The 15,426-nt window shown below is 39.2% G+C and overlaps 1 protein-coding gene across 2 annotated transcripts; it reads right to left on the reverse strand.

The window, feature by feature from the left end:
- Positions 1-1,616: 1,616 nt before the first annotated feature.
- Positions 1,617-13,428, reverse strand: bdh2 (3-hydroxybutyrate dehydrogenase, type 2). 2 transcript variants are annotated; one of them, XM_051945556.1, is made up of 10 exons: positions 13,334-13,428; positions 9,951-10,041; positions 8,962-9,040; positions 6,127-6,223; positions 5,566-5,674; positions 5,173-5,233; positions 4,884-4,997; positions 2,076-2,126; positions 1,860-1,960; positions 1,617-1,725 (listed from the first exon to the last, which is right to left on the reverse strand). In XM_051945556.1, exons 2-10 carry the CDS (start codon positions 10,020-10,022, stop codon positions 1,672-1,674), a joined length of 738 nt encoding a protein of 245 aa, XP_051801516.1. In that variant the 5' UTR covers positions 10,023-10,041; positions 13,334-13,428; the 3' UTR covers positions 1,617-1,671. The 2 variants fall into 2 exon arrangements, 1 of the variants encoding a protein (XP_051801516.1); XR_007940898.1 differs by having other exon boundaries at positions 1,860-2,126; positions 9,951-10,038; positions 13,334-13,398.
- Between the last annotated feature and the right edge of the window lie 1,998 nt (positions 13,429-15,426).

Consider the following 15,426-nt stretch of genomic DNA (forward strand, 5'->3'; position numbering starts at 1 on the left):
AAAAAGTGAGAAATTTTGCCAGGGTTTAAGCAGCACAATTCCTGTCTAAATGGAGAGCTGTACAACTAATGTATGCAGGTTGTTGTGTTTGCCTGAATATGCAATTTTTTCAGATTAGCATTGATTAGCATTAAAATGTAACTGGAATGTAGCTCACCTGAAACAAATACTACTCACTGTAGTCAACCCCATAAGCAAACCTTTTTGTAGACAAACGTTGACAAGTAGCTAATACAAGCTAACCCTACTACAGTGTTTTGACAGTTGCTTATGGCAACAGACTTTGGTAAATCCAATTGGGAATCGACCACACTAATCAAAGCTTACAGCGCAACCATATGGCACATGTAGCTAGCAGTTAGCTCAAGTAGCTTACGGGGGGCACTTATACAAGTAGGTTAGAGTTAACTAGCAACGGCCAACAACAACAAACCTATGGCACCGATAGCCGGGTGGTTAGCCAGCTGAGTAACATAAGTGTATGGGGCTGGGCTGTCTTGGCGGTGTGCTCAGTGTGTTGTGGAAGCTTCGTGCACACATGTGGATCCACTCATGACTGGAGCTGCTCAAGACGCTTCAATCCCACGCCTAGAGCTAAACCGGCACCGTGATTCCATTATCGGACAGCAAGTGTAATATTTCATCTTGATTTCAACATCGGCAGCTATAGCTAACAGAGTCCTTTCCGTAGTAGCTGCATAAAACATTATCCTGCCATTTGACAAAGCGGCATTAACTTAGGGATACAATTCGAAGTGTCACGACGTGTTTCGTTGCCCTCCGGTTGAAGTAACCTAAGCTAACGTCGCGGCTACTGTAACGGCGACGTCGAGCACAAGCGTTAAATGACGCCGTTTCTTTCGGTAAATAAAACAAAGCCCATTTTCGCTTCCAACACCGGGGTGAAGCCATACACCACACAGAGAAGTGGTTCCTGTCCGATATTGGGTGTCGTTTCAGAGGTTGGAGCCGTGCGTCCTGCCCACAGCTGTCAGTGGACTCCTTAGCTAGCTAGAAGGAGCTGAAAGAACGCACTAAATATAACATAAGAGCAGAAAAAAGCAGCTCACCTCATATCGTAAACGTGGCCATCGCCTGTGAACAGGCAGCAGCGGCGCTTATAGCTGTGCTGTGGCAGATAGACCAGCTGGGAATGAGGAGGATTAGTGATGGCCAAGGAGGTATGTAGAGCGCAAACACACAAGGGTGTTAGTTGGGGTGAAAAAAAAAGAGTCTCTGAGGAGTTTATCCACAATGAAAACCACACAGCTTTGTAAAGGATTCAAAGGGTTTATTCAAAGGTTGATTCATCACCATACGTAGCTGCTGTATAATCAATTCATTACAAGATCTGTCAACAGTTGTCATAATGTGGCTCTTCCTGTATTATATATAAATGTGCAGTATAAGTAAGTTGGAAAAAGCGCACTTCTTTACAAAAATAAAAAAGGCAAAAATCAGGAAATTGCACCAACTTTACTTTGAATTGGGGGGGGGGGGGGGGGGGGGGGGGGGGGGGGGGGGGGGGGGGGGGGGGGGGGGGGGGGGGGGGGGGGGGGGGGGGGGGGGGGGGGGGGGGGGGGGGGGGGGGGGGGGGGGGGGGGGGGGGGGGGGGGGGTGGGGGGGGGAAACTGCTTTCACTCCTGTCACAATGCATCTGTCACAAGTTCCTCACAGACTCCAGCCTCCGTCAATGATTTGTTCCGTCCCAGTCACATAAGCTGACTGTGGAGGAAACAAGGTGCATATAAAACCACTGATAAATCTATTTAATGACTGACAATATAATGGAAACATGCTTACAGATAAGCATACATACAATCTGTGACTCCATAAATGGCATTTCTGCAAACACTCACCTCGTCTGAGGCCAGGTACACACACAGGTATGCTACCTCCTCAGCTGTGCACATTCTGCCAGTTTTCTGTCTCGCCATAAAATCCTTGAAGGCCTGCAGAGAAGTTGTACAACCCAGTGATCAGTGCTTCTTCTCCTGGAAACCAAGATAACACCTGCTAACTGTCTGATTTAGCATAGAGAAAATAAATGTAAAAAATCACAGTCTACCTGTTCTGGTCAGGTTGGGCCTGGATCCGACCCCTCAGGGATGGAGTATCAACAGTACCTCAGGAAATATACAAGAAATCTTCATTATAGCACAAGACTTAATACAGAAATGTAGATAGCCTTTAAGTAAAGGGATAAGTCTTTTTATTTCATTTCTTTATCTGGATGGGACAGTGCATATCAATGAACATACAATCTCATAATTTTACACAAGTTTGCAGTAAATAAGCCAGATTTAGCACAAGGCTAGTTCCTTACGTTGTCCCACACATAAAAGAAAAACACACAGGGTTACAGACGTACAAAAACAGTGTAGAAAACAAAGACTATGATAATTAATTAATTCTGGCTGGGTAAAACCTACCCTAAAGTGCCATTATTTTAGTAAAGTTCCTGTCATAAAGTGCTTATAGATAAAGTGCCTGTTTTTAACATGCCTGATTTTGATTGTTAATCAGCCACGCATGATACCCTCTCTTAAAACTAACAAAGGTGGCGCTTTCTGTGCAAAGGAGGACTTTATAAATTTAACTTCATAATCACCCTTGGTGGCTGACCTTGTATTTGGAATGTCATTTCTCTCTTTGATAAAATCCCCCAGGGGCAGTGGGGCCATCCCATTCATAGACTTATATATTAAGCAAGCACTTTTAAATGATCTGAAATTCTCAAGGCTTAGGAATTGATATTTCTTTAAGATTGCACTCTGGTCATCAAATATGTATGATTAGGTTCTGGCAAGGTCTGCTGTACAAATAATACTCTTAATAAGTCTATGTTTGCCCAGCAGTTATATAGACTGGCTTTTAAAGGCCAAACTTAAGGCTTATGTATCTTTAAAACACACAATGTCCTCTGACATGAAAGTGCTGACAGACAGACAGACAGATAGGTAGATACTTTTGTAATGCCAAGGGAAATTCAGATTATTTTTATATTATTTAGGAAGATGAAATACACACAGTGGCACTGCGTTATTAAATGTAAATCAACATCATATAAATCAAGTAAAATTTAACTTTTAAATGACATGCAATTGAAATATTGTGAAGAAAAGACAATAAGAAAACTGACAAAATGGTTTGTTTTAAGTGAAACAATGGGCCTTTTTTACTAATTGACTGCTCATTGTGAGAGAAATCTGTGAGCAGCAATTTGTTACTTGAGTGTTCCACCGACCAGCCACAACTATAAAGATTCAAAATCAAGTAGGTATGATTAGGTTGAGGTAAGGTGTGCTGTACAAATAATACTCAGAATCAGTCTGAGTTGTACCCAGCAGTTATTTAGTTATTTAGACTGGCTGTTGATTTACAGAGAGGCCCCAAATTATTTATTTACATTTCTAGTGGGTTTTTATTTCACCAATAGGTTTCTTTTGGCTGGAAATGACAAAAACAAGAGACAAATTACAGTAGAACACTGTGTCTGAGATGTTTTTGCTGCTTTAGAAATCTGAATTTAAGTGTAAAACATAGAAAAAAAAGTCAAGTAGTTTCCAGGTTTAGACTTTTTTTTTTGCAAATTTTAAAGGGCTGTTCTAGGTGGCAGTGTATCCCTTTATGAAAAAACTGCCTTTGGACAATCGTCTTTTTCCTTTTAAGCAGTAACGGAATGGAATAAGGTCCCCACGGAACTAAAGACAATAACTGATTTTAAAGACTTTTCTATAGAGACAAAAAATGGAACTGGAGAAACCAAACCTGTCAGCATTGACAGTCCTTGAAATGACTTTATTTAACCCCATATGAATATGAGATCCTTTTTGTTTTTTTAAATGTGACGTGCAGTTGTCTCTCGTCATATTGCAGTTCACTTTTTGCGGTCTCACTGTATCGAAGATTTTTAAATTGTAAATATCTAATTTTGTATCGCGGATTTTTCGCTATATCGCGGGATTTTGCGGTACATAGTTATTTTTATATATTCATTATTTAATCATTTTTATGTTAAAATAAGCATTTTCTAGCCTAAAAAATTGTAAACGACATAAGAAATCTAAAAAAATAGTAATTAAAACACATTAAAAGAATATTAAATTGAAATAAAATGCGTAGCGTACAGCGCTGGGTGCTGATTGGCTCAACGACTGTAGCATCAATCTCCTCCATTCAGCATTTCGCCTTGTCAATTTCACATCATCGTCTGATCGCTGTGCATAGTGTTGCTCTACGGTGTTGTTAAAAAATTATTTTATTTCAAGCCCTACGATGTCGATCAAACGTTCTGTGCCTTCTAAAACTTCTGGCACCGAATTCAAGCAACAGAGGAAGATACTTACCATCGCAGAAAATTAGAAAATGATGTAGGTTTAAGAGTGTAGAAAGTGTTTAAGAGCATAAGAAGTGTATATAAGAGTGTGGGACGGGTGTATAAAGCCTTAAAATATATAACAGTAAAATAAATATAAGGGTCCCTACTTTGAGGATTTTCGCCTCTCACGGGAGGTTCTGGAACCTAACACCCACCATAGACGAGGGACCACTGTATTGCTATTCTGCCTTTACTTGTTTCTCTCTTGCCTGCTCTAGGGACTACAGATGGAAACTAGCAAGTACGCTTCAATGTGGTACAGAGTATCTTCAGCTTGTGTTTAATCCGTACATCATTCTTGTCAAATAAACTTTTTTTTTTTTTTTTTAAACTCAAGGCTTATGTGTCATTAAAACACACAATGTGCTCTAACACGAAAATTCCTCCAACTTTTCAGAAAACATTCAATTTAATTTGGTCTCAAGGATGTCCACAGTATTATTGTGGAAGATTAAATAAATACAGTGGCATTGTGTTATTCTGCACAGTGTTCTACACTTACCAGGACAAACACAGTTACAGCGAATGCCTTGTTCAATGAAATCGGCCGCTATAGACTTGGTGAGTCCAATCACTGCAGCCTTGGAGGTGCTGTAGACACACCGGTTCACAACACCTGTGTCGAGGAAAAACATCTGTCACCCACACATAGACACACACGCAAGGCAATTATCTGAGATAAGAGGATTACAATGAATGGTCATACTTCAACGGCCTACTGTCCGTTTAATTGGGAATAATCTTTGTCCTACAAGCATCCACGAAGAGACGACGTGTGGAAGGTCCTTTACCTTTTATGCTTGATGCAACAGATGACATGTTAATAATGTTTCCTGACTTCTTTGCCAGCATCTAGAATGACAAAATAAATCAGGACAGCGGCACATACACAGAATATAACTGGTTAAATGGAGAATACAACTATTTAATGATTTTTATGTAACAAAGAAGTATCAAATGTGTCTTAATCTTGAGTTCAAATTTGCCTTTGAGACGGTTTGGTTAGTTTGTGGCTAAAGCTGGATTAGTAGCTGGGCAGTCACCGCCCATCATGTCACAGCTAATCCCAGCGGACAAAGCATGGGAACAAAATTAAGGGCATATGTCACTCGGTTTTCAACAGTACCCATTTCATTCTCACAGCAAAACAGATTTGTTCTTTCGGTTAAGAAGACAAAGGTCACCTTAGGCAGGAAAGCTTTGCACATGAGGTACATGCTCCGTAAGTTCACGTCCATTGAGAAGTCCCAGTCAGCCTCTTCACAGTCCAAGATGGAGCCGTGGTGCACAAACCTGTGTGCAACAGATGGCGTGCACACTCAGAAAGCAACCAACAGTGTGACTCAATTACAATATTAAATATGATAATTTGCGCTCACTGGGCCGTGAGATAGAGCACCTCATTTATTAATTAGAATCAAAAACAGAAAGATAGACTAAATCAATGCCGTTCCACGAGAAAATCTGTCTCCCCTCCCCACCTCAACATTTTACTGATCCTCAGAGGGACCTGAGGATATAATTTAGGGACCTTTGTTAAGGAGATTGAGAAGAGGTCAAATTGAGGTTAAACCCTTTGCTATACGGATTTTGGAAATGTAGCTAAGCAGGAGATGGACAAACAAGTGTAATGTAGAGACGGCATGTTAGAGGAGCAAATCAAACTGATTGTTCTGCTATGGATCAAACACATTTTATTGTTATTATACGTGGCATCTCGGCAGTTAACATGAGAGGAAAAGTACCCAGCTACGTTGAAGAGCACGTCTACATGGTCATGCTCTTTAGCCAGAGCTTCCACTTGGTCCCTCTTCGTCACATCCACCACTTTGGTCTTGATCCCTGAGGAAGAGAAGAAAAAGGTCCCCATCAGTTATGATGACACTCATTTCATCATATTAATAATGACATGTAGTATGTAATATTTTATCTTCTTCACTCATTACTTAGTATTTACAATTTAAACAACTCAGCAAAATATTCGACCAACAAAGTTGATAAAATAAACTATACTAATTCATTTCATCCTCCTCTCTGGTGTTGTAGTACTTTACAGTTACAAAGACATGCCTTCTAAATTGTGCAACCTTCATCTTTTCCTACTTCAAGATCTCTTCGGGAAGCAATTAGACATGAAGTGCTGAAGCGTGTTGAGAGAGGTAAGAATGTTTATTAACTCCTATATATTCACACCTACTTCAGAGATTTTGCCTCAGAGATTTTGCTCCATATTAACATGAGAGCATCACACATCTGCTGCAGGTTTGTCGACTGCATACTCATGATGCCAATCTCCTGTTCCACCACATCCCAAAGGTTCTATTGGATTGAGATCTGGTGACTGTGGAGGCCGTTACAGAGAACTCACTGTACTTACTCAACAAACAAGTTTCAGATGATTTGAGCTTTGTGACATGGTGCATTATCCTGCTTGAAGCAGCCATCAGAAGATGGTCCACCGCGGTCATAAAGGGATGGACATGCTGAGCAACAATACTCAGGTAAGCTGAGGCATTTAAACCATGCTCATTTGGTACTAAGGGGCCCAAAGTATGCCAAGACAAGATCAGCCTCACTGGTACACCACCACTAGTCTGAACCGTTGATACAAGACAGGATGGATCCATGCTTTCCTGTTGTTTAAGCCAAATTTTGACCATCTGAATGTCACAGCTGAAATGGAGACTCATCAGACCAGGCAACGTTTCTCCAATCTTCTATTGAGCCTGTGTGACTTGTAGCCTCAGTTTCCTGTTCTTAGCTGACAGGAGTGGCACTCGGTGTGGTCCATCTTCTTCAAGGTTTGATGTGTTGTGCATTCAGAGATGGTATTCTTCATTCCTTGGTTGTGATGAGTGGTTATCTAAATTACTGTTGCCTTTCTATCATCTCCAACCAGTCTTCCCATTCTCATCTGACCTCTCAAGGCATCCACACGACTACTGCTCACTGGGTATTTTCGCTGTTTCGGACCATTCTCTGTAAACCTAGAGATGGTTGTGCGTGAAAATCCCAGAAGATCAGCAGTTTCTGAAACATTCAGACTAGCTCATCTGGCACCAACAACCATGCCACGTTCAAAGTGCTTAAGTCTCCTTTCTTCCCCATTCTGATGCTCAGTTTGAAATTCAGCAAGTTGTCTTGACCACGTCTACATGTCCAAATGCACTGAGTTGCGACCATGTGATTGACTGTTTAGCTATTTCTGTTAACAAGCAATTGAACAGGTGTACCTAATGAAGTGGCCGGTGAGTATAAATCAACGACATACAAATCAATTAAAATCAAAGTTCTAAAAAGAGCTATTTCTAAAAAGGGCATACATTAAAAATTTTGTGACAAAAAGACAACAAGAAAATGTAAAAAGTTTAATTCGTGGAGCTTGTGCAAACAGCCCACATTTATCAGATTCAGTGTGTGCTTTGCAATATGTGTGTGTGCATTTAGAGGGTTTCATCTGACAAAAACAATAAGCCTCGCTCTTGGAGGACAATTTCATGCATCGCAGTGGGAAAAGCAAAGATGTAAGTCGTAAAATTAATGACGGCTGATTTCTAATTATCTGTTCTGGTCGTGATGAGGGAAATCAATGAGCAATAATATTCTACAGTTATTACATTTATGTTACACTGATCAGCCAAAACATTAAAACCACATGCCTTTTATCTATAGACATATGAGTTAGTACTGCTCTTTGTCGCGTTCCTCGAGCCATTCGTGAGCACTTTTTGCAGCACGCAGGGCACAATGTCCTGCTAGGCGATGCTGCTGTTGCTATGGGGAGGGGTACTCATTCTACAATGTGTGTGGTACATGTCATAGTAACACCCACATGAATGTCTGTACTCATGTTTTCCCAGCACAATATTGCATTGTCACAAAATGGTCAATGTTCTTCACTTCAACTTTCAGTGGGGTTTTTTTTCAGCTGATTGGTATAAGCTATTGTACGTTTTGGAAGTACACTGATAATATAAACTATTAAACTGTTTCTACTTTGCAGGATTAAAGGTACCAAGTTTTGGAAAGTTAGTGCCTAATAATTAAGATAAAAGATGTGAAAGATCTTGACCAAAGGGAAAAAATCCACCCAATTTCAGTTTCACAGCTGCAACTCTTGGACCTTTATTTGTCCCAACAGGACCACCTGCCAGACTGGCTGGTCTTAATGGTGCATGTCTTATCATTTTTGTTTGTTCCATCAAAAATACTACTTATAGTTTCGACAGTTGTTTCTACCTAAAATGCTATTTTCCTCCTACATCCTAAATAGTATTTTGGGACAACTTCTGTCCCAGTTGTTGTAGTTTTACAAGTTTATTCCACCCAAACTGTACTTTCCAAACAACAGTTATGGGTTTCAAGGTTTATTCCACTCAAAGCTGTGAATAGTTCATTTTTTCCCATGTCTTTGGGCTGCTAAAGCTAGCTCCTCTTTGGAGAAGACAGGTTGCATTCACAAATCTCGAAATGCAGCCTCCCCTGCTGCCGAGACACGCCACTGTCCACCAGGCATCCAGTCTGCATTATACAAGTCGTCCAGAAGGTGGCAGCTGCAGACCAAGAGAGAGGAATCTTACCTTGAATGCCGTCCAGCTCCTTCAGCTTCTCTCCATTTATGTCCGTCGCTGTGACCTGAGCGCCCTCCTTCGCAAACGCCTGCAGTTAAAAAACTTGAGTCAGTTCCATTTGTTCCACAGGGTCTGCATGTCATTGTATATGATCTGCATCCTAATAGTACCGTGGAGAAACAGATTATTTGTTCCAAACCAATGTTTACTTTGAAAATGTATTATGGCTGCTCAGTTAAATAAACTTTTATTCAAGGAAAAGAAACACAGAAAAGTGAGCGATAAATCTGTTACTTACAAAAACCAATTAGCTGCCTGAATGCACATAGTTGCCTCAGGGTTTAATTCAGATAATCAATCATAATCAGGATCCTATTATCAAACATCTGAGGATGCAGAATGTCAATTTCTAACTGTAATCCCTCAACTCTCTCTTTAAATCCAGTTTACCTCCAGTTAAAAGGCTCTTTTGAAAGTGGAAATTGAATTGCTCTGCAGACCCTTTAGACTCTTTGCATCCTTTTAACGCTATGCGATTTGAACCTAATGAGTAGAGACTGCGTAAATAAAGCTTTGTATTGAATACCTCCGCGCTACACATGACACAAATCCCTGTAATACAAGGCACAAGGTTTGAAGGGAGTAGATGAGGTGATTACCAGTCTTGACAAGGACACGTGCAGGATTTTCAAGTGTTGAGTGCATCTCTTTGCTCTGATTATCACTGGAGGATTGTGCATAATGACTGAACCTATGTTTTCATTATCTCAAGAATGAAAAACATGGTGGAAAAAAATGCTTTGAGTTTACCTTTTCAAACCCTTGTTACATCATGTAAAATTCCAGTCTGCTATTAGCATACACAAGTGGTTGAAATATGTATGTATGCTAAAAATAGACAGCTTTGAGTCTGTGCGCCACATGCAGTAAATAAACATCATTCCTCTGTGATTTAGAGGGGAATAAACCAGTGGAAAGTTCTTATTAAAGCTTATTACGATTGCTGCGGCACGTCCAATCCCCTGCGCGGCGGCAGATAACACAATCACTTTCCCGTCCAGGCGGCCCATAGTGCACCTTTCACTGCTGCTGTGAGCGAAACAAACAAACAAGCAAAAAACACACATAGACAACAGGTTCATTTTCATGATAAACCGTCGCTCTTTTAAAAATGAAAAATATGCTGCTGAGCACGGCTATTACAGCTGTAACTTTGCAGCAAAATGTTCACAGGCCATTTAATGACTCAAACAAATGACAAGTTATTTTTAGAAATATCTGATTGACTGTTGTAATATGTGTGAAGATGCTCTGCGTGATAAATTACATTGAATTTCCTTTTTCTTAACATTCCTTTTTAAATGGACTCCTACTGTCAGCCGTTTCTTGATAATAATGGCCAGTTAATATCAGTCAGGATGGTGGGATTGATATGAAAAACAGCAAAGCCGACAGGAGCTCAGATCTAACTAAGACAAAAGTCTATTGATAAAAGCTGTCAAAGCACAAAATAGACTGAGTGATAAGAAGTCTCTGGGAAGTGTAGCACAAAATGCCCCAGCTTTGTAAATCAATAATAGATTGGAATCTCTGTTAAACCAAGAGCTAATGATGAACAGGATATTTTTTTAAACAAAGGGGTCTTACAGTTCCATTTGACCTCTTTCGGCCTCAGACAATAACCTTTAGTTATTATTACCTATACATTACAATGCATTATAAAATCAATGGATATAACACAATATGCATGTTTGATTTATAGTTCAAAGTCCCATACTATAAATATTTATGGGAAGTTTATTAGATCACTCACAACCGCTGTAGCCTGCAGTAAAAGGCCCTTTGTGGAATTAGTTTTACCAGTAAATTTATCTTATAGCTTTAGGAAACAGGCTAATCGTTTGATAATATTTAAATCACACTCGAGGAACAGAGATCTGATCCAAATATCATTACTACAAGTGAACCAGAACCAAACCGTTTCAGTTGTCTGATTTTTATGCAGTGTGCCTGGTGCAGTGTGCCCCAGTCTGCCGTGGATAAAGCCACTCCAGCGTGTTGAAGAGAGCTGACTGAGATTTCAATCACTCAGTGCTATTATTTGCCTATTTTTCACTCCTGCCGTTTCTTTTCACATGCTCATAAGCTTAAGACCACATGCTTCCAGTTCTGCTGTTCTTCAAGCCTCTCACAACTAGATTGCACCCAGCTTTACAAGCCAGTAAGAATCTTACTCAGCTGCTTCATTTCACCCGAGGAACCGATGGTCACCTAGTGAAGACTTAATATATGACCGTGTCCACTCACCGTCTGCTGCTTCTGAGGTCAACTGTTCAGAAAATGCAGCTGCTTTGCACTCTGTGAGGTTTATTTTACTTCTTTGGATAAGTCTTAAATGTCTCAACCACGAAAAAAGTGCACCAAATGTTCTGCTGGTGGCTGTAAGAGTGAACATCAGAGTCTTCATGCACCCCCAACATCTGAGGAACTGACGACTCAACGAGATACTTTTATTTTTAATGAAAATGTCATTACGGCATGATCATTATCATTAGCTTTGGCAGTAGGCCCACAGGTCAGAGCTCTGTTGAAATTATAAAGCTAAAGGACATTCAGAAATGCCGGAAACTTTAAGACAGACATGAAACCAATAAAATTTCCTGGTGCCTGTTGTGCTTTGGTACAACCTAAACCAGTTACAACATCTGTTTGTCCACTTCTCAATAAAGCTGTCCTCATCTACATGGTTTTCTATTTCTCTTGTTAGTCAACAAAACAAGCTAATTAAGACTACATGTTAACTAACAGACTTCAGACATGCTGTGGGTCTGCACTGTTAAAACACTGATTTTAGAACCACAGCACTATCAGACAAACTCACTATACCGTGCTGTGAATTCAGCTGCATTATCATACAAAACAATCATTTAAGGAGATGGTTAAAAGTGATGTAAAGTCCTGGTGTCAGACACTAATTCACAATTGTGCGGTCTAAAGTTTTACTCTGCACTGTCAGTCACAAATACAGAGAGAGTCTTCTTCCTGAAGAGCACAAGGATGGCAGCTCAACTGTTTGTACAGCTACCGATACTGAAACGGCACATTTTTAACACTTTGGAAACCAGCACTAATGAAATTAACCCTTAGATGCACGAGTGGTTAGACCCTACACTTCCGTAAGTGGGTCAAAAATAACCCATATAAGAATCAACATGTTTTTATGCCATTTTTGTCAAGAATAATAATTTGTATTATTGTTTGTACTATTTTTTGTCCATACAAAGAGTGATTTCATGTTTGAAATATGTTTATTTTTCACTATATGATATTAACTATATATGAACTAGTTAATATATTGACTATGATATTCACTATTTTTTTTTTTAATATCACACAGAACAGCAATAGAAAAATATCAACATCTATTTTGTTGACATTTTTCCCCTCTTTTCCTCCAAGCTTGATTTTGCATTTGTGGGTGAAAAATGACCCATTTATGCATCTAGGGTTAATCATCTTTGCCTGATTTTGAACTGAAAGACACATTTAAAAGACAACCGAGACTTTCATTATTTGCTACATAAAAAGAGCACAATAGGGACCTTTAAATCACAAGATTATTTCCATAAGTGCACAGGTATGAAATTAAATTATGTCTCTGATATACAGCAAATTAGTGATTTACACATGACAGTTTGGGCCTGAGTTAGCCTAGATTTTGGGCAGCACTAGGCTTTAATGGCACATATCTGCAGTGCAAAATTACAGTGATAGTCTCACTGGAACGAAATAGAACTAATATAAAATGTGATTCAGAAGCAAACAGAAAAGAAATGACCTCATAAGCTTTGTTTTGGAATGCAGATTTTCTCTTCACCTGTACTTGTGCCAGTTCTAACTTTAAGGCCAGAGAAACTGTATTTACTCTGGCAGAGGGGTTTTCCTAAGTGCAGCCATAACTCAGACAAACAGAATGACAACGTTACCATTTAAAGTATGCCAAATGAGTTATTAGGGGTTTCTCTTTGAAGTATTTGCACATAAATATCAGTAGATTACTTACTCAAATAAACCCAAAAACGTGATGATTCAAAGGCAAGTTTTGTCTTTTTCCTTTCTAAGCACATTTATGAACCTATAACAGTCTAATTAATGTCACACAGACAGTCCTCTTAATCTGCACTGGACTGCATGCTGTGGTAGTCACTGAATCAAAGTGCACACATTACATAATGACTAAACGTGCACCGCCGACATTAACTTTATTTTTTACAGGCTGTAGATCGTCTTTATTACAACTAAACCGGGCTGCAAAGACTTTCAGTGGTGACTTTGTAGAAATACTATTCATTGCTTACACAAACCGAGTTTGGAAACTCACCCGTTCAGCTCCAACACGGAGAACGCCAAAGCCCTGCGAGGCTAGACACGTGATCTTGATTTTGCGGCACTATTGGCTTAATACCAGGAAGTGGGATGGACAAGAGGGTTGTAATTTGAGAAGCAAGAGTGCAGTGACATGAGCATGCGCAGAAGCAGACTGTTTCTTTTTTCTTTTTTTTTAAACTGAGAGTCTAGAAGTCTGTCAAATTCAGCTAAATACAATTTTTCTCCCTGCGTGCAAATTATAAATTCATATAAGAGGTTATGTTTTATTACTAATATAAAGATGTGCCACTTTATAAACTGTATTTGAAGAAACTATAAGCCATATGCATTGTCTGATTCATTTCAAAAGGATAATTAAAAAATTATATATATTTATACAGTGTATATCAATGTAATATTCAGCACACAAATGTTTAAGGGCTTATTTTTTCCTCTGGTACCTGAACTGATAATGAAATACCTTTGACTTAGAAAAGACTTAGAAAATGAATTTTGACCTCTGTGCAAAGTTCTACATGGGTCCAGTTATACTATCCCTAAGAGTTAATGGTTTGTAAAAAAAAAAAAAAAAAAAAGACAACAAAACCTGAGTTTAATAAATGGAGTGAAAGTTTGAACTGCAGAAGCTACAACTTAATTTGAAGTTTCACAACTTTATAATCTCAGACAGGCAGCCAAAGTTGACCTATGACAAAAGAAGCAAAGGGAAAAAACAAAGTTCAAGTTTACATTTGAAATTTGAGAATTGAAGTGCATTCTTCACTTTCAATTGTAACTGAAGAATTGAAGGGGCTTTTAAACATACCAAACACATCAGCATTATTAGAACATAAATGTGCATGGGATGTCTGCTAAGTGCTCAGGAAAAATAGTAATTTAAAGAACTTCATGTCCATGACAACTGAGCACACTCCTGCTGCTGATAAAGATCATGCTGAATACCTGAAGGCTTGAGCACAGCTCCAAAATTTAGATGAGAATGTCTTGTCACATGCTGTTTCCAAGATCGAGAATGAGCAGTTTGTATCTTTTATTCTCGAACCAAGTGAGCCAAATTCATTATAAAATCCAATTCCACTGGTATGAACCATCCATGCCATAGCACCTATTACACTTCCAAATTTCTCTGCTGAATATGAAAACAGTTTGCTATTGTTCTCTGTCAGCTTTGGTTTCTTAGTACAAGACACAAATTTGGGTAAGATTGAAGATTTATTCAAAAAGATTAAATATTTAATATGAAACTGAAACAAAAAATGCTTACTACATTGGAAAAGTTAGTTATGCTTCTTGATTTCCATCCTATTTTAAGTACAGTTTTCACCATTTGCTTTTTAAAGGAATGCAAATTTCTATTATTGCTTGACAGTACAGATGCCTGGAAACCAGATCATGACCAGACATCCACCAAAAGCTCATGGTTGGAGCATTTCTATGTATTTTCAAGACTGGGGAAATGCTCACTGTTATTAAAAAAATGAAAAGAAAATCAGACTTCAATCAATGGACAATAATATGAAAAGATGGAGCAAGTAGTGGGCCAGTTACATTATGGTAACCTCTGACAGTGGTTAATTTTTTTATGTGGGGAATTGCAGTTTCTTATACATTACCGTTCGAAAGTTTGGGGTCACTCAGGCAATTTCCATGAAAACTCACACTTTTATTCATGTGCTAACATAACTGCACAAGAGTTTTCTAATCGTCAATGAGCCTTTCAGCACCATTAGCTAACACAATGTAGCATTAGAACACAGGAGTGATGGTTGCTGGAAATGTTCCTCTGCACCCTGTCACAAACCGGCTCAGTGAATGTGACAAAGGAAGGGAGACCAGTCAGGTTTTCAAATACAAACACAATATTTTAATATATTTTAAGGAATTAAAGACAAAAGGAATGAGGTGTGACAAATGTTTACACCAGTAATGAGTGGAGTGCATGAGTGAGTGAAGATGTGTGTGTTGGTGTTGAGTGCAAAAGGAATCACCAACCGAACCAAAACCAAACCAAGCTGTGAAGCCTGGGAAAGGGAGAGAGTAAGTGAGACCAGGTGACATTTTGTAGCCACCTAAAGCTCTACCAGG

This window comes from Acanthochromis polyacanthus, chromosome 3 (genome assembly GCF_021347895.1).
Source record: "Acanthochromis polyacanthus isolate Apoly-LR-REF ecotype Palm Island chromosome 3, KAUST_Apoly_ChrSc, whole genome shotgun sequence".
NCBI lineage: Eukaryota > Metazoa > Chordata > Actinopteri > Pomacentridae > Acanthochromis > Acanthochromis polyacanthus.